Source organism: Balaenoptera borealis, assembly GCF_965194805.1.
Source record: "Balaenoptera borealis genome assembly, chromosome: 3".
Taxonomy (NCBI): domain Eukaryota; kingdom Metazoa; phylum Chordata; class Mammalia; order Artiodactyla; family Balaenopteridae; genus Balaenoptera; species Balaenoptera borealis.
The window spans coordinates 90,755,560-90,774,111 of record NC_138866.1 but is presented as its reverse complement, the minus strand read 5'-3'; the positions used below and the strand labels follow the sequence as shown (position 1 = coordinate 90,774,111).

Genomic DNA, 18,552 nt, shown 5'->3' with positions numbered 1-18,552 from the left:
GGACCAAGTGCCACCAAAGGTCATTCTCCAGATTTCCACCAGAGACCTTTGGATGCACCAAACTCTCGGCATGCTTGTTGCTCTCACAACTACAGATCAACTCTCCATGACTAAAGTAATAAGAAAGACACAGACTTACACTGTGGGACTTATTTATTTTTTTAATTAGAAGAGCTATCAACAGTCATCCATTTAAACACTTTCACACTACAAGTGAAAAACTGGGGCCCCAGATATGTGCAGTGACTGTTGCGAAGTCCTGCAGCTTGTTGGTGGCAGAGTTGTGGCTTGGACCAGATGCAGTCTCTCTGTTCTCTTCTAAGTGTGCTGTGCTAGAGTGACTGCTGTGAATTAATAGGTTTGAATCTCCCAGAAGAAACTATTGGACACAAATGCCTTCAGGCTCTTCCTTTCTTGGATGCATTTACGAGTCAGAACAAAATAAACATTATACAAGATAATGATACTCTCATTCAAGATTTGAGATGAGGCTTCTGTGCCAAATGCTTGTTGGAAGCATTTGTGGAAGGGGATAAAAGGACTGAAGACAATGATTAGAAAAATTACACAGATAATTTACTGACCAGAAACAAGTAAGCTTGAGGCCTATCATGGTGACTTTGTCTTTAAATTTATTGTGCCTCAAAGATGCTTACAATTCTTAAAATTAAAGCATTAAAACAGCAAACATCCAAACACAGGAGTGATAAATTACTTACGTAATTTTTTCTTCTTCAATGCGATTGATCTTCCCTCCGACATAGATTCTTAATTTACAGTCTCTCCATTTTTTTCTGAGAGTCAAGATATAGGGGATAAGGAGTGTTAACCCTAACAACAAAAAAAGAGTAGATTATGACAAAAGAATGAGCATATCCAACTGAAAGGAAATGAGTAGCTTCATATCTTTAGTCTTTCCCACACTCATAGCTCCTGCATAATTTAAATCTTTGGAGAACACGGAAATGTTATTCTTTAACTGATATCGTTTCATATACGTTCCCATGCAGTTTGTTAAATTTATCAACATAGAAATTCTGCTCCCTAGTGTATATTCTGGAATTTTTTACCTCCATCATCAAACAACCACCAAACATCAATTGTGCCTTTTCCTTGCTTCTTTTTAAATTGGGTGCTGGCTTCCACCAGTTTCTGGTTGATCTCCCCCACATGCATCGACTGGATTGTGTTAATGCTGCTGTCTGTAATGAAAGAGAAAGTAGTACATCCATTTGTCTTTTGAGGAAAGAAGCAAAATAACTTTCTAATGAATCTCTTCAGGAAAATAGAGGAAGGGTCATGAATTTGTAAGTGTTTTTTATACTTATGGGTAAATATTGAGTCCTATCCTCCAAAAAAGGAGAGATAAAGGTCAAATTCCACAATAATTTAGATCACCTTCAGTAGTGCAGAAAAACTTGATATTGATCTTATGATTACAGTTTTCATTATAAAGCAGCAGATTTTTTTTTCAGATCCTTAGTAATCTCTCTCAGAGCAGAACTATTATTCAGACAGGTAACAATGCTAAATTATCTGATACGAAAGCCAAAATATCCCAATTTTTCCAAATTTCAGGTATAACGCAACTTATATTTTCAGATGTACTTAAAAGTAGAACATGTGGTTATTGGTTTTCTAGAGATAAGCAGAAGAATCAGAAGTACTCCTTCACTAGACAATTTGTTCATTTGAGCGCAATTTTGGTGTAAATTCCATCAGTGTCTGGATTATAAACATTGCCAGGGACCATGAGCATCTTGACTCTCTATGACCCTTTGGTCCTAATGTGGGCCTGGCTTACTCTTCTGTTTTCTCTTCAAGGAATCTGTGACTCTAAGGTAAAGCCATTTGAGCTATTTGAATCTCTGTGAATGAGATGAAAAAGCCAGGAAATATGTTTAAAAATACCTTTTCTTGAGTTATAGTTAAGAGTGTACATAAAGTACTTAAAAAAATTTTTTTAATGCAATTTCCACCCTAACATGGACACAGCAAAAGTGTACCAGGGAACTAGGGCAGTGTTTGCTCAGAACCGTTGTTCCTATTTCCCAGTAGGGGTTTCTTTCCTACTCCATATATATTATTTCTCATTTCCACATCTTTGAAAGTTGCGATTTCATTGCTCTATTTCAAAGCGATGGTGTCAGCATAGTGCTTAGAGTAGAGCTGACAGCCTCTTCAGAGCTTCCTGTCTGATCTAAGAGGTTCTGAGGATGCTTTGTTCCGTCTTTTGTTGTTTTCATGTTTGGGCCTGTCGGTTCTGAAGCAATTATCTCATATTGTTTGTATCTCCCTAGGACCGCTAAGGGAGAAAGTTAAATATCTTTACAAAACGGACCAAACTCTGCCCCCACTTACATGCAAATCAAAGCATCCAGAGGACTGTGTATGAGTGCCTGGCGGCAGAGTTGGTCCCAACTCAGAAGAGTCGTCAGCTAACAAAGGCCTGGAGCAGTGAAGGGGCCTACTTCAGAGCTGTGTTTGAAAATTTAGGTGTTGGAAACAAAACATAACATAATCTTGCTTTTCTGAACAATGAGACATGTTGACTTTCAGAGGTGTACATTTTTGCCCAAAGTATTGCGATGCAGAAACAGCATTCTAGAATAAATGAGTCCCACTTTCACTAATAAGGACCTTAATTCTTCCCTCCTCCCCATCAGCTAGAGAACAGTATGGGTTATGACTTCTGAATTTTCCATTGCTTTTCAGATTGTACCATTGCATAGTGCAGATTCAATGGATAGTTAATTCTTCTCATGGGTACACGAAATAATTGAAAAGGAAAGAAGATAGTAGTTAGTATCCAGATGGTCTTATTCTAATATTTACACCCTGAAAGACCTCATGTAACTCCAACTTTGGATTCAAACACATCATTTTTCTAGAAAATGTCCTTTTAAGGGGACAAAGGCACAGTAGGTTCTCCCCTAGTCCATGGAATGTTCCTGGCACCCAAGGGTACCTCTAGTGTTTGAAGAGGGGAAATGTTTGGATTTCCTATAATTCTATGTAAATATATAAAAATGTTGTATTACAGGTTAAATTTAGTCCTTGGGTCACAGTAGGAAAATAAGCAAACAGAACCAAACCTTTTCCAGGGTAGGAGACAACCTCTTTGAAGGGCCTCTTTGAAAGGTTGGCTCTTATTAACCTAGACCAGCAGCTAAGTCTCAATTTGGATCTTGCTACTTGACTTGGAGACCCTGCCAGAGAAATGATCTTTCCTGGGCCTTACACCAGTGAATGACTTCAGTAACTATATAGGATTATTTGTGCATGAAAGAAAAAAATGTTAACATTCTAATTTTCTACCAGCAGAGGTCGCTGTGGACCTCATTAAACTCAAACCGGCAGCGTTTCTGGAAAGAAAGCAATTTTCAAAAAAATCAGTTATTTGAATCACCTGTTTATTAAACTTATAACAAAGTCTCATTCTGTGGTCCTCCATTTCTGGAATGTATACTGAACATTCAGAGATAAGTGTACCATTCAGCCAAAATCTGCAGGTAATTAGTGTCAATGAAGTTCCAAGTCCGGAATTCTGGTTTGTGATAGAGATGCATTTTTGAAATTAGAATTCTATCTGGATCCCTTATTTACCTGTACCCGTCGACTTTCAATCTCCTGAAATGTCTGCAAGGTGTGCGTGAGGTGTGTGGGTGTAGATAAACCAGTTTGGGGGCTGGGTCACGAATTTCTGTCCCCTTTACATCTTAACTAAGAATTTTCTATTTTATGACGTTCCATCTGCTTAAGCACGGTATGACTCCCAAACCAAATATTATTTTAAAACAAAGTTTTTACAGTAAGATGGTACAAAGGGGTGAATGTTGTTGATAAATGACAATAGCTTCTACCTTTTAGCCATACTATCTTCTCTTAAGGAAATATCTTTCAGTCCTTACCTACACTCAATGCCCCTAACGTCTTAGATGCTGACTACTGACCCCTATAGACACTCAAGTCGTGGCTCGTCTTGTAATCTTTCCTGTAAATTTTAAAGGCACTTACCTTTCTTGGGAGTTGGCTTAGTAATGTTCAGCTTGCCAGCTTTTTTAAACAAGCCTCTGAGGCCTCCACTTTCTTCTTCGCATTCATTATCTTTGATAGTGGCTTCCAAAGCCAGTCTCTCCTGTTCTAATTTCTCTAATTCATCTGATGAAAGAAGACAAAATCACTTACTCTGCTCAGAGCAACGAAGTTTCTAGGAACAATCTTATTAACGATTTTAATATTAAAAATGGTGTCTATGCAATTAAATGATTATTTATACATAATATGATTTTTCTGAATGATTATTAAAATAACGTATATCACTAAATTGTATTCAGAAAGTAACAACTAGCTCAGAAAAATGACTCTATGTGTTGTTATAATACATGAAGACACTGGGTTTTTTATGTGTGAGGGCAAGGGAGGCTATTTAATGCCATCTTTATTTACTACTGGCAACACAAAATACCAGATCCACTGTAATAAGATCTTGTACACCGAAAGCTACTGATTTACTGACCTAAGCTACTGGGCCAGATATTTTACAACTGGGAGTGACAAAAATTACGGAAGTATAGTGGGTGTATATCAGGCACAGAGCAATGCCTCCTGAATTGAAACATAAAACTAGAGAACAAGAATTAAGGAAAGAGAACCATATCTAATAATAAACCCTGTGGGCTCCAAGTACAAATTACAGTGAAAAATATCCACCACCAACAATTCTTTCCAAGAAGGAAAATACTTTCTGGAGTGAGTGACCAAAGCAAAAGAAATAAAAGCTGAGGTTTCTGTGTGCCTGTCAGAATCCACATTGCTAAAAAGGGCCTCATGACACTGGAGTCTGGAATAAGAGTCAAGCTGTGCCAAATGTCCTGTCCAGGGTTTAGACCTACTATCCAAGCTTTTATGTTGCGTTTAGCTGCCTTTTATCTTTTTTGGATTCTGATTGTGACGGAAAATTCCTAGCTGCTATGTAATCATTGCATCCCTCTCTGACCTTAACCTGTGCTGAATCAGGGTAAATAAGACTTTAAAGGCAATCATATGGCTGTGTTAAAGAATGATGGGCATTCTTGCTTACAGTCGTAAGGTGGCACTCTTGTCAGAGTCCCTCATCTTCTTGCCTACTAAAGACAGAGCCTTAGAAAATGAGCCAGGTTCCGAGGAAGAGAGTAGAAAACCTAGATTCAGTGTCACGAAACACAGGTAGGGCTACTGTAAATGTCAACCCTCGGAGCCTGTTGCCTTATCTATCTGGGAAGTGAAGCTATACAAACTCTAGATTTATCAATTTTGTACTAACTAAATCTGTCAGGCCAGTCACATCCCTAGATGGTGCTGTTATTCAGCTACACAGAATTGTCTGGCCCCTTTCCAGGTGCTAGCAATTAATCTTTTGCCAGTGGCATGAGATTTAAGGTCAAATCACCCATGTGATTTCCCCAAAGCTTCAAAGGTTCTCAAGACCAGCAAGCAGCTATAGAAAATCTAAGAAATCAGATAGATGGTATTAAAGCTTAGACAGGAGTTGCTTACCCCTGACTTTCAAAAGGTGAACACGAGCTGCATTGCACTGGGGGTCATAACCTATTACAGCTCTGCTCCTGGCTTTATGTGACATTGGGCAAGTCATTTACTTTTCCTATGCCTCTGATTTCCTATCTGTGAAATGGAAAATTGTAACCCTTCGCCTTTCCCACCCTCCTAGCGTTGCAAAAAAGAATAAACAGCTCCTGAATAGTGCTTTGTTGCTCCTTAGAGAACAAAGCAATGAGTGCATTTCTATAGGCAGTGTATTGATGCAACTTCTGGAAATCGGCTTAGTCATGCAAAGCAAATCAAGTATTTTGAGAAGGCTGGGAGTTATTTTAGAATTTAATATTTATTGTACACTCTTGGGTGCCAGGGACTGTGCTGCATATTATTCATTCCCAAACAACTCTGAGAAAGTTACTATTATTATCCTCATTTTGTAGATGAAGAAACTGAGGCTCAGAAAGTTTAAGTAATTTGTCTGATGTCACCCAGCAAATAACAGGGTTCCTGTGCAAAGAAGTCTGCTTGACTCCAAATTCTGTATGCTCTCCTCTATGAAGACCTTCTGCTGTTGGCTTATTGCTATTATTTCAGAGTTGTTTTTATTAACCTCCAACTCTTTATCCTCAGATGAACCTAAACACTCAGGCACATGGTGTAATGCCAAGTTAATTCCCCAAAACTGTGGTCCCCTCAAAATTGTCATTTTAAAGAGAAGACTCTAAGGATATGGGTACATATGACAGGCTGCCCCAGAAAAGCAGCATCACTGTTCTGGCTGATGGGTCACTAGCTATTACCCATTCTGTGGGTTGTTGCAGGGGTCAGCTATGGGGTCACTCGTTCTTTGCAGTCCTCTGGAAGGCACGTATTTGTGAGCTGCTTTGGGGGCAACTGCAAGGGTTACACTGGCGAGGGGGTTCTTTTACTTTTCTTTTTTTAGCATACCTTGTGATTAGCCACTACTTGCCATGTTCTTTGTCCTCTAATTTGGACAAAGGAGGAAAAATAAATAAATCCTCCTTTGTAAGGATTCAGCTGGCTGAGTGAACCAGGAGCTGCTCCAATAATTTGCTCAAAGGGATGTACAAAGCCTATCCTGGACAGGGCAAACTGCAAAATCCCAGGCCTGAGAGACAAAACTAGACTTTGTGTGAATGAGTCAGATTCAGCAGTTCCCTCAAAGACGACAGAGACAGAGGGTGACAGAGTCAATTCTAAAGGCTAAAATCTGCCTGCTTGGACATCTTGGATTTTCAGATCCACACGGTGGTATGACCACTCACAGTGATTTTGCAAATTCTTATTAAAGCGAATTCTTAATTATTCACTTTGTAGGTGATCTAAGGCCTCCTTCTGTGCACTCCCTCCTTTTCTCTTTTCAGTGCTAGGTAGAAGTGACATTTTGATTATCTATTCTCCTGAATTAGCTATCTGACCTACTGTTTGCCTCTGTTTGCATGAGAAATCATGAGTAGACTTTGTCCAAACATTTCTTTCAGCTGGAGTACTGGCTAGCTGACTTGCAAAAGTGTACCATTAATCACAGGAGAGATAAGGCAAGGGAGTTAGGAATGGATAGATGTAAACTGATTTCCACGAGGCTGACTGAAAACTACTCATTTCTTTACTGTTTCCACCACCACCACCACCACACACTGTGATGTTCAGGATTCACAATGCCCTTTCCAATAGTATTTTATTTCATCCCAGCACCAATACTGGGATGCAGGCAGAGCTAGTAGCATTCTCCTCGTTCTCCCCATTTTACTGTGAAGGAAACTTGGGTTCAGACTATTCAAGTGATTTGTCCGAGGTTGCATAGCTAGTGACTCAGGTCTTCTGTTTCCAATTCTAGTGTTCATCCTCCTACCGTCGTTCATCAGTGATATGCTCTGACTGCCAACACCTGTCTATTGAAAAAATACCCAGTATGCATTTTTTGAAAAAACCATCCTCAAATTTCTGTCAGAGAAATTTCTGTAACACTCCATATTTCCATAATATTCTTCCTCAACCTTTATTCCACTAACTATAACTATGTGACATGGAATAGAGTTTTAAGAGACATGTCTGTTATAACCCCACTAGTCTGCAAACTCCTGGAGGGTAGCTTATGTCATATTTCATTACCCCCATTTACTGAAAGTTTATTTTGTTTGAGGTACAATGCCAAATACTTTGCAGCCATCATATCCTTTAATCCAAGCAACAAATCTGTGAGGTAGGTACTATAATTATTCCCATTTGGATAACTGAGTTTGAACCCAGGCCTGTCTGATTCCAAAACCTATGCTTAGGCTTCCCAGACTCCCTCTTACATTCTTAGTTGTGCCCCTGCCTTGCTAGTGCTCACCACCATAATCACTCAAGAATAGTTTGTTGAAATAAAAGAACAGCTCAGTTCTATTCCCTACAGTTCAATACATTTGACAGCATTAACTCTATAAAGGAAGAAAAACATGTGAACTGTTGTCAGGGGTGGGAGTGTGTACAGTATGTATGTATGTAAGGGGGGTTGGTACAAAAGACAATGTTTGAAAGAAGTAGAGTTAATGCTATAGACAGAGTTATAAAAAGAGGGGCTGATAGCAGCTGATGGTACAAACCAGGCTGGAATGTGACAGAAGGTAGGACAGGTGGGATTAATCTGAAGAATGCGAGGCAAGGAAAGGGCCCCTTACCCTGGAAAGCGCCACCACCTGGGCATCTGGTGGGACTCTGAATCTTGCATATTAGTTTCATATTATATCACATTTACGAAGCCACATAGCTAGGGAGAGAGAGTAAAAGCCTGCCCTTCTCTCATGCCAAGATTAAGAGGATCCCAGAGGTTCTAATGACGGAAGAAAAAGCTTAGACTTTTTGGATCTATCAATTGAGAGTGAGTTTCTGAGTCTTCATATGTTCCCCAAAACAGCTCTCATTGGAAAAAACAAAGAGTGAATCCTGAGCTGTATCCTCATGCAAATGCCAAAACCACTTGAACAGTAGTTTATTTTCTAGTCCTTTATAAACTGATTGCATGATAACCAACTGGAGTGACTATTTTGAAATTCAGTTTAGTTGTCAAGATTGCCTCGAATGGTCTATTTCCAGTCTTTTTTTTTTTCTTTTTTAGCAATGTCTTTTAGAAATAGGCAGGAGTCTACACATTGCAGTTCAGTCTGAATCTGAAAGATAGAGAATAGTCAAATATCTGACAACAGAAGAGAGAGCAGGGAAAGCCACCGAGGAATCACGTATCCTCCAACTTCACAGCATGCTTTTTCTTTATTAATTATTAAATTATGATTCTTTCTTGATCAATCAACTCAAAGCTGTAAATGCTCACATGAATCAATGTGCCGTACCCCAGGTGAAGTCTAGTTGAATTGAAGGCAGGAAGGAATCCTGCAGTAGTTGCCTTCCAATCAAGTAATTATTTACTACACTGCCATCTGTCTTTATTTTCCTAAGCCACTCTATCAGACACAGCAGAACCCTCGTGCTCTGAGATGGTCATAAATCGTGCAGTACTTACATGGAACACTTGACCGCAGTATATTGCGAATCACGTTTCATCACGTTATTTCCTACCAGTACAATTTGGACTCTATGTTGTAGTTGGCAAACTTGCTAAATACCCGTGGGAAGTGAACAATATGAAATACTGCATTTTTTTGTGTTGTCAGGCAATAAACTAATTTCTTAAGAGAAACTATCAGCCATCAGTACTGGATGAGTTGCTGCACTATACAAGTAATAATGCTATGAGCATCAATCTTATTTACATAAAAAGTTATTCTCCTCACATAAGCCTGAGACACAGTATAGAAATAATTGTCATTAGCTGGTAAATCACCTATAAAGTTGATTTCTATTCACTGCTTTATTAACTACAGTATATGGGCACTCTGAATTGCTAATATTTCCTTTAAATTATAATCTGTGATGACACTGTGGTGTCTGTTTTGGAAAAGCTATAATGATTATCATTAACATACTGTAATGCAATACTTAAGATTTATCAGGCTCTTATTAAGCCCTATATTATAGCATAATACAATGAAATGCAAGCTTATTTCTTCCAATTCAAAATCTAATATGAGGGTTGTGTCATAAATTACGTAACTTCAAAACAATGCATGGAAATGTGGGGTAAAGTTAATTTCTATCATTATGCTGTTGTTTTTCTGCATGTTCATGTATTTGTGTAACGCTGTTTTTTCATTTACTCTAGATAATTGGTACTTATAATTATTTTATTAGCATCCTACTGCATTTTCCCTTTCTTGACTAAGAAGCAAAAATATTTCAAACATCAAAGTTGATATAAATTAGATACATCCCTTGGGAAATTAAAAGGGGATGCAGTTCACTGCCAGGATTCTTTCAGAAACATACAGAATTTGCTTGCTGTATTGCTTTATAGAACTAAATTGACGGTGCATTTTGGCAGATGGAGCAGCGAGGGGTGGGAGCTACATCACATCTTTCAGCTTGAAGAGATCAACATACAAAACAAATGCAAATGTATAATTTAATACAAATTGTATTTTGCGTTCTCATTTTTTTAGATGGAAAAACAGTACAGCACAAAAGGCCGAAAAATTAAAATAAAATGTAGAAGGTTAACAGAACAGGTCTCTTCATATTAGGTTCTTGTGATTGTCCTCGACATCATGTCTATCTCACCACAGTCAGGCAGCCTCTATGCTGCGTTTTTGAAGGAATACCCTTGTTCCATTCCCATCTCTCGTATTTTACCAGTGCTTCTCATTATGTAAGTCATTTCCTCTCTAGCTCTCCTTTTAGAAAGGTAGAATAGAGGCTTCAAACAGACATAGGTTTGAATATTAGCTCTACTAATTACTAGCACTGTGAATCTTAGGGAAGCCTCAATTTTATTAGCTGTAAAATGGGGACAATGATTGTATTTTCCTTATAGGGTAGTTGGGATGATAACTGTTACACGTGAACATGAAGCATAACACATGGCACATAATAAGTGCTCAAAAATTTGAGCTACTGTTGCTACAGTGTATTAAGTTCTACTAGGAAGGAATATAAATGAATCATGAACACCATGTAGAATTAGTATATCTGACCTGGAGATATAAAGGGTCCATGAAAAAGAAAAGGGGCATAAAAAAGGAAGGCCGAAGGCACCAAAGATAACCTTTATATTGCAATTTTGCATAGGATGGACTGTACTCTCAGTTTTATTTTTTAAAGCTCTTCATACAAAATCATAGAGTATACATATCAGATAGTGGTTCTCCATCGTTTACAAGTGCTTGATTTCTAATTTCTTCTTTCTCCTCTTCCCTTGCAAGAAAAGAATTGTTGCATCACAAAAATTCACCTAATTCACTCATGTTCCCTTCTGTTAGGATGGAGACAATCGTGAAATGCCCAAATAGAATCTGAACCCATTAGGCACCTGCACTGTCAAATCTCTTGCAGGCTTTTCCTTTCTGTGAACCTATCCGGCAAAACCCTGATCCTCTTTACCCTGGAGACCAAGTGCCACTAGAGAAAAAGCGGACAGCTAGCAAAATTGCTCCAACTACATAGAGAGAATTGAGACTGTTGTGCATGATCTTCCTCAATTTACCACTCTTACAAATCCACAGACCTCTTCATCAATCCTCCCCTCTTCACTCTAATTTTAGAAGATGAAGCATTTTTCTTCTGTGTTAGGCCAACTCTTTCATTCATGCCCTTCCCTGGATTCTTCCTGTTCCTCCAGGGTCTTACTCCATGGTCATCTCTTTCTTTACCCTCATCTTCAATCTCTCCTACTCTCCTGAGCCCATCTTTTTGAGCCTGGAAACAAGCCTTTCTCCCATTCTAAGGTGTATAGGTCTCCCTGTAGGAAACCTCCTCAACCTCATTCCTCTCCTTAACTTCCAGACTTCTCATATGGTGGGCCACATCCACATTCCCTGCCTCATCATCGCGTATTCTCTCCTTAACCTACTGCATTCTGGATTCTGCCAACACCGGTCTACAGAAATTGTTCTAAGATCATCTGTGCCATGTCAATTATATTTCATTTGCAATTTTACTGGTATTTTTTGCTGCATTTGGCACTGCTGATAATTCTTCTCATTCTGAGCACTCTGCTCCCGACTTCCATGACAACACAGACTCCTGGTTCCTTTACTTCTCTGGCCGCTCCTTCCCTGCTCCTCCTTGGGGACCCTTTTCCTATGCCTTGGGGCTCTTGACTATACACACTTTTGGGGTTATATTTTCCAGTGTCACAGTTTCAGTTTTCACCTTAATTATGATGCCTCTTGTCTTAATTTGGTGGGGCTGTCATAACACATACCATAGACTGGACAGAACACAACCGAAATTTATTTTCTTGCAGTTCTGGAGACTAGAAGTCCAATGTCAAGGTGTTGGCAGGGTTGGTTTCATTCTGAGGCCTCTCTCCTTGGTTTGTAGATGGCCATCTTCTCCCTTTGTCTTCACATGATCTTTCCTCTGTGCTTGTCTGTGTCCTATCTCCTCTTTTCATAAGGACTCCATTCATATGGGATTAGGACCAAACCTACTGATCTCATTTTACCTTCCTTACTTCTTTAAAGGCCCTGTCTCTAAATACAGTCACATTCTGAGGTTAGGACCACAACATACGCATTCTGGAGGACACAATTTGACCCAAAACATCTAAATCGACATCTCCAGCTCAGATTTCTCCTTTAAGACCAGGACTGTCTAAATGCCTATTGGACAGTTCTGGTAGGATTTCCCACAGGACCTTGTTTAAAACTGAACCAGACATCTCTTCATTAAACCTGCTCTTCCTCTTGTGTTTCCCATTTCCATTGGTAGCACCACCGTTCATTGTCAGCCAAGGAATATTTTTTCACTCCTGCCTCTCCCATACCCCACACATCCTATCAAACCTAAAATGCTGCTCTTTGTGCCTCCAAAGTACTCTGTCCTTTTCTCTCCATCCCCTGAGAGAGGCTGCTCTAGTCCAGGCTGTCACCTTCTCTGGCTTCGATTATTACAAAAATCTTTTTGATTTGTGTTTCTGTCTCTACTCTAGTCCTCTTCACGTCTGTGCCTCATGTAACTGAAAGAGTATGAGCTCTAAAACTCAAATTTCACCATATTATTCCCTCACTTAAATCTCTTCAGCAGTTCCTCATTGTCTATAGAATATGGCCCACAATTTTTAATATGACAAATGAGCCTTTTAAAATCAGGATCTTATATCAGCAGCTTCATATTTCGCTATTTCACTATTGTCTACTTCATAATTTTTTTTTTTTTTTTTTAAGGGAGCTTCCCGGACCAGAGCTGGAACCCATGTCCCCTGCATTGGCAGGCGAATTCTTAACCACTGCGCCACCAGGGAAGCCCCATACTTTTCACTTCAGTTACACGAGTCTGCTTTCGGTTGCCCATATACCCCATTCCTCCACATTCCTGTGTCTTCACATCTTTGCTAATTCTCTCCTCTTTGCCAGGAATTATGTTGCTCAAACTCTCATTTTTCTCTCTCCCAACATTGCCTGGTTAACTCCTACTCATCCACTAGATCTAAAATCAAAGGTAATTTCCTCCAGGAAGCCTTTTGGAGTTAAGTGCCCCTTTTCTCTTTCCCATAATACCCTATTATCACACTAACAGTACACCCATTTTCATCATGGGGCTGTGAGTGTCTTGAGATTACAGACTCTTATTAGTCTTAGTCTACCCAGCGCTGGCATATACACCATGCCTGGTACACAAGAGGTACCTTTTGTTTTAGTGTCATCTTGTCAGTGGACTCTATTGTGAAGTTTAGCTAAAGAGATAAGTAATGGATTAGAGTTCTATCTTAATATTTTAGCGACTCTTTAGGTGCGTCCTTCACTCCATACACGAGAGGATGTGTTTAAACTCTAAGACTAAACAAGTAGTATATGGAATCCTCTACAGGGAAAAAGCAGAATCACTAAACTGAATTAGCGTTTCTGCCTCTGACTTAGATTGGTGATTCACAGCATGATACATTCAGGCTCATTTCCATGTTAGCTACAAACCAGATCATAGACTCTTAAAAACAAAATACATGGTTTTCTGAGGAAACAATCTTCGTTTTCTGAAACATCTTGCAAAAATCAATTTGGCAGTTTATTTTACCAAAGGTATTTATTTTTAGTGATGCTAGCTTTGTGGTTTTGTGACGAGAAGAATAATTGATATCTGCCCTGAATGATTCTATATTTTTGGTTAGCAGGACAAAGGCCACTTGCATTAGCAATGAGGAAAACACTGGGAAAGTGTACACACCTCGTGTCAGCACAAGAACGTTAGCTGCACTGTTGGGGATTTTGTCTGTATTGGGTACTGTGCTATCCCCAGAACCTAGAACAATGCCAGGCAGGGAGTAGGTGCTCAATGAATATCTATTGGTTGAACAAAGAAAACACATACCTTGCACCTGAAGAACCTGGGAGATGTCAAACCCTTGGCTGATTCTGACTATCACAACACCAATCTCAAAATCAAACGCATCACTGAAAGTGGAAGCAAATTGGTTAGTGATTTAAATGACTCCTTTAATCCTCAAGATTTGGACTAATACTGAACTTGCTTCTAGGATTTTAATGTAATTAAACTACAAAAATTCACTTTCAAACATAGCCAGGAGCTGATAGCCTTTTCTGTTTGTTTGTTTTCCCTTGATGTCTTTTAAAAATGTATTTTGAGTAAAGGTAACTAACTCTTATTCAAACAATACCATCAACTAGAATTTTGATTAAGATTAGAATTTTGATTATTTAAAATATTTGATTCTTTTCTAATGTAAACAAAACAATTGCTGAAATATTTAGAACAGAAGTTTCAAGGCTGCAAAGAGCCTTTGAAATTATCAGTCAAACCTCTTACCCATTGAGGAGGAATCCTACAACATTTTGGACATCAAGTTCCCAGTTAAAAACGTCTCCAGTTCCTCTAGGGAACTTTTATCATTGACTTTGGAGAGACCATTTGAAGCAACACTTTTTCATGGCAACTCTATCCTGTTGAAATTGGCAGTTGTGCCTTCTCTAAACCCAACCCGATGGAATTAGATTATCTAGAAGGGAAAGAAAGCCTTGCTCTTTTAACTGTGTTCTCGCAGAACATTTTTTCTTTGCCCTTAAATATTTGGCAAACTGATTAGTACTTTGAGTTCATTTGAAATATTCTCCTTGGGAGTTCCTTTGTTCAATCATTTATGGATTGAACGAATCCCAAGGAACCTTTCCGTTCGGTTGTCCTTTCCCAGAAATAATGCAGTTTGTGATTGTCTCACGATATGCAAACAAGTCTCTAGCCAAAGTAAACCTGAATTTTCAAATAGTGGTATAAATAAGTTCAGTATAATATGAATATCCATTCAAAATTTGAACCGTAAGTGAACTTCACTTAAAAAAATAGATCCATTCTAGCAAAAGTGCCACAAGGTAAATTTCTGATAAATCTTGTTTGAGGTGTCCTTGATTATAAAAAGTAGACAGTGTGTTCCACAAAAAATATCTGGATTCTGCGTTAGGCAGAATAATTGTGGATCCCCAAAGGCATCCACATTCTAATCCCTGGAACCTATGAATATGTTACTTTACATGGCAGAAAGGACTTTGCAGATGTGATTAGGTTAAGGACCATGAGATGGGGAGACTATCTATCCTGGATAATGTGGGTGGGCCCAGTGTAATCACAAGGGTCCTTAAAAGTGAAATTGGGAGGCAGAAGAGGAGGTCAGAATAATGTGGTGTGAGAAGGACTTGACCCATCAAGAGCTTTGCAGATGGAGGCAGGGGCCATGAGCAGTGGGCAGCCTCTAGAACCTAGAAAAGGCAAGCCCAGGAATTCTCTCCTAGAGCCTCCAGAAGGGAAAACAGCTCAGCCCATACCTTGATTCCAGCTCAGGAAGTTAATGTCTGAGCTTTTTTATAAAATTGAAGTATAGTTGATTTACAATGTTTTATTTGTTTCTGGTGTACAGTAAAGTGATTCAGTTATATATATATTCTTTTTCATATTCTTTTCCATTATGGTTTATTAGAGGATATTGAATATAGTTCCCTGTGCTATCCAGGAGGACCTTGTTGTTTATCTATTTTATAAATAGTAGTTTGTATCTACTAGTACCAAACTCCTAATTTATCCCTCCCTCACCCCCTTTCCCCTTTGGTAAACCTAAGTTTGTTTTCTAAGTCCATGAGTCTGTCTGTTTTGTAAATACGTTCATTTGTATCATATTTTAGATTCCACATATAAGTGATATCATATGGTATTTGTCTTTCTCTTTCTGAGTCTCAGACTTTTAACCTATGTATTTGTAAGCTAACACATTTGTGTTGTTTTAAGTCATTAAGTTTGAGGTAATTTTTTATGGCAGCCCATGGAAACTAATACAATTATTTTAATTAAAATTAAACCATACTTAAGAATATTACAGAAATTTAAAATCTTTTAGTCAAAGAAAAATGGTAAAATATCGTACTATTGTAGTGATACCCCTTTATGTTAATAATAATACTGTGCTTTACATCATAAAACAGAACAGAACGAAAAAGTTAGAAAGGGAAATACAACATGGATGTCTGATTGTCTTCCTTCTGTATTGACCCCAGTGCTGTTGTAATAAAGTCATTTAACTTCACCAAACCAGCTAAGTTTTATACTATTACAAATCTGAGCCACCTTAACACTGAACTTTATTACCAAGAAGACCAATCATTAATTTGGTATAAAAGCCAGAAGTCTCCTCAGCTTGATATTACTGGGTTTGATTATTTTGGTCCTTTGAATTTTTACAATGTTTTGGATGGTAGGGAGTTTGGAAGACGAACTCAGCTAATTTTGTATCAACTGATGGACTCTTTGACTGAAGATTCACATATTTCTTCCTATTTGCTCCACCCTTTTTTGTTCCCAAAGGTGAGGACAACATTTTACTGAAGAATCTGGATGACAGAGTGTGGATCTAATCCATTTCTAAGAATGTCTAGTCAGCAACTGAGTGTGATTTAAAATATATCAAAATGCTGTTTGCTAACCCTGGCAAAATTCTGTCCCTGATCACCTGGTTTAGCCTTAACCTACTGAACTTAGACCACCAGCAGGAGCCAGATAGCAGCACGTGGCATCCAGCCTTTATATGTTTAGGGAACACAATTCAGGAGGATACATTTAATACATGGGTTCCCCAGGTTAAGAGGACTGTTAAGTGAATGTTTGGTCAGTAATGCATATAATTTAAGAAGATGAAAATTATTTTCTTATGCTTCTTTTTTTTTTTTTTTAAGGAACTCCTTTATTTACTTGTTTATTTATTTATTTTTGGCTGTGTTGGGTCTTCGTTTCTGTGCGAGGGCTTTCTCTAGTTGCGGCAAGTGGGGGCCACTCTTCATCGCGGTGCGCGGGCCTCTCACTATCGCGGCCTTTCTTGTTGCGGAGCACAGGCTCCAGACGCGCAGGCTCAGTAGTTGTGGCTCACGGGCCCAGTTGCTCCGCGGCATGTGGGATCTTCCCAGACCAGGGGTCAAACCCGTGTCCCCTGTATTGGCAGGCAGACTCTCAACCACTGCGCCATCAGGGAAGCCCCATGCTTCTTTTTAACAGAACTAATATTAGAATACTTTTGTTATGTTCCCTAAATCTCCCCCAAATAATGGTAAATGTGATGCTCATTCTAGCAGGGGCCAGAGGACAGATCCTGGTATAAGGAGCACTGCGTATATGCTTGCTTTGCAGGGATGAGTATTTCTTTCCTGTGTATTATGCACGTTTAAGGGCAGCCAGACCTCTCAGCACGTTCTCCACCCTGTGGTATGAAATCAGAGTGAAGTCAGAACCCAGACAGAGGAAATCTTCCATTTTCAGAGCTGTTGACACAAAAGACGGCTGTTAGGGGTAGCTAACATTGCCCCCCTTGAGACAAAGCTGGTTAAGTATGTTCAAGCCTGGAAGAAAGGCTCAATTTTCTAGAATGTCACTGAGGACACCCTGAGCTTCTCTGTACGTGTAGAATTGTTTTCTCTTACTCAAAAGAAGGAACCAAGCCAGGTAATACTTTGTGTATATATATACTTTTGGAGGTCGCATAGCATTGGGATCATTAGTTTAAACTTCGAATTCAGTTGGTCCTGGGTCAGAATTCCAGCTTTGTCACTTATAAGACTCTGTCATTTTCTGCATTTTACTTAATTTTTTAAAATTAGTTAATTAATTAATTAATTAATTTATTTATTTATTGGCTGTGTTGGGTCTTCATTTCTGTGCGAGGGCTTTCTCTAGTTGCGGCGAGCGGGGGCCACTCTTCGTCGCAGTGCGTGGGCCTCTCACTATCGCGGCCTCTCTTGTTGCAGAGCACAGGCTCCAGACGCGCAGGCTCAGTAGTTGTGGCTCACGGGCCTAGTTGCTCCGCGGCATGTGGGATCTTCCCAGACCAGGGCTCGAACCCGTGTCCCCTGCATTGGCAGGCAGATTCTCAACCACTGCGCCACCAGGGAAGCCCCATTTTACTTAATTTTTAATGTCTGTGTCTCTACTTTAAAAATGGGAACAGTACTTCCCATTTGAAGTACTTACTTCAAACGCTTCTTGTGAGAATTAAGTGGGATAATTCACGTTAAGGACATTAGCCTGGCACCGGCTAGTCTTTTGAGGATTATCATTATTATCCATTTCCCAAGACTTCTTCAATTTTTAGATATTAGATGTCACATTCCTTTTAAAACTCACTTTTTGTCTATAAACCAACACTGCTACATCAGCAAAGGGAGAGCTGAGGCTCTGGGGTAGTGAACTCATTATCCAAGGCTCGGGATAAGACAACGACTGAATTGAGCACACCAGTCAACCGAAGATCCAAGTGTTTTGAAAGAACAATTCCTTCCTTACCTAGCTGTCCTTTGCTTTTGCTCTTATAAATAGGTTTTAAGATTGTAGCTCTTAATATTTAGCTTTTTCTTTGACACCAAATTTCCCCAACCCTGCCTCCTCTGATGCTATGATTCCCTCAAGTTCTAT

The 18,552-nt window shown here is 39.1% G+C and overlaps 1 protein-coding gene and 1 long non-coding RNA gene across 8 annotated transcripts in view; one reads left to right on the top strand and one right to left on the bottom strand.

Annotated features, from left to right (window-relative positions):
- Nucleotides 1-18,552, bottom strand: part of SLC12A1 (solute carrier family 12 member 1) — a 93,777-nt gene that overhangs the window by 11,694 nt on the left and 63,531 nt on the right. For all 7 annotated transcript variants that reach the window (XM_082387654.1, XM_082387656.1, XM_082387655.1 and 4 more), the window contains 4 exons: nucleotides 13,963-14,045; nucleotides 4,018-4,161; nucleotides 1,071-1,202; nucleotides 720-831 (listed from right to left, as the gene is read on the bottom strand). In XM_082387654.1, coding sequence (XP_082243780.1) covers nucleotides 720-831; nucleotides 1,071-1,202; nucleotides 4,018-4,161; nucleotides 13,963-14,045 — 471 coding nt within the window. The remainder of the gene's footprint in view (nucleotides 1-719; nucleotides 832-1,070; nucleotides 1,203-4,017; nucleotides 4,162-13,962; nucleotides 14,046-18,552) is intronic.
- LOC309626677 overlaps nucleotides 1-18,552 on the top strand; it is a 96,533-nt gene that overhangs the window by 37,277 nt on the left and 40,704 nt on the right. The window lies entirely within an intron of this gene.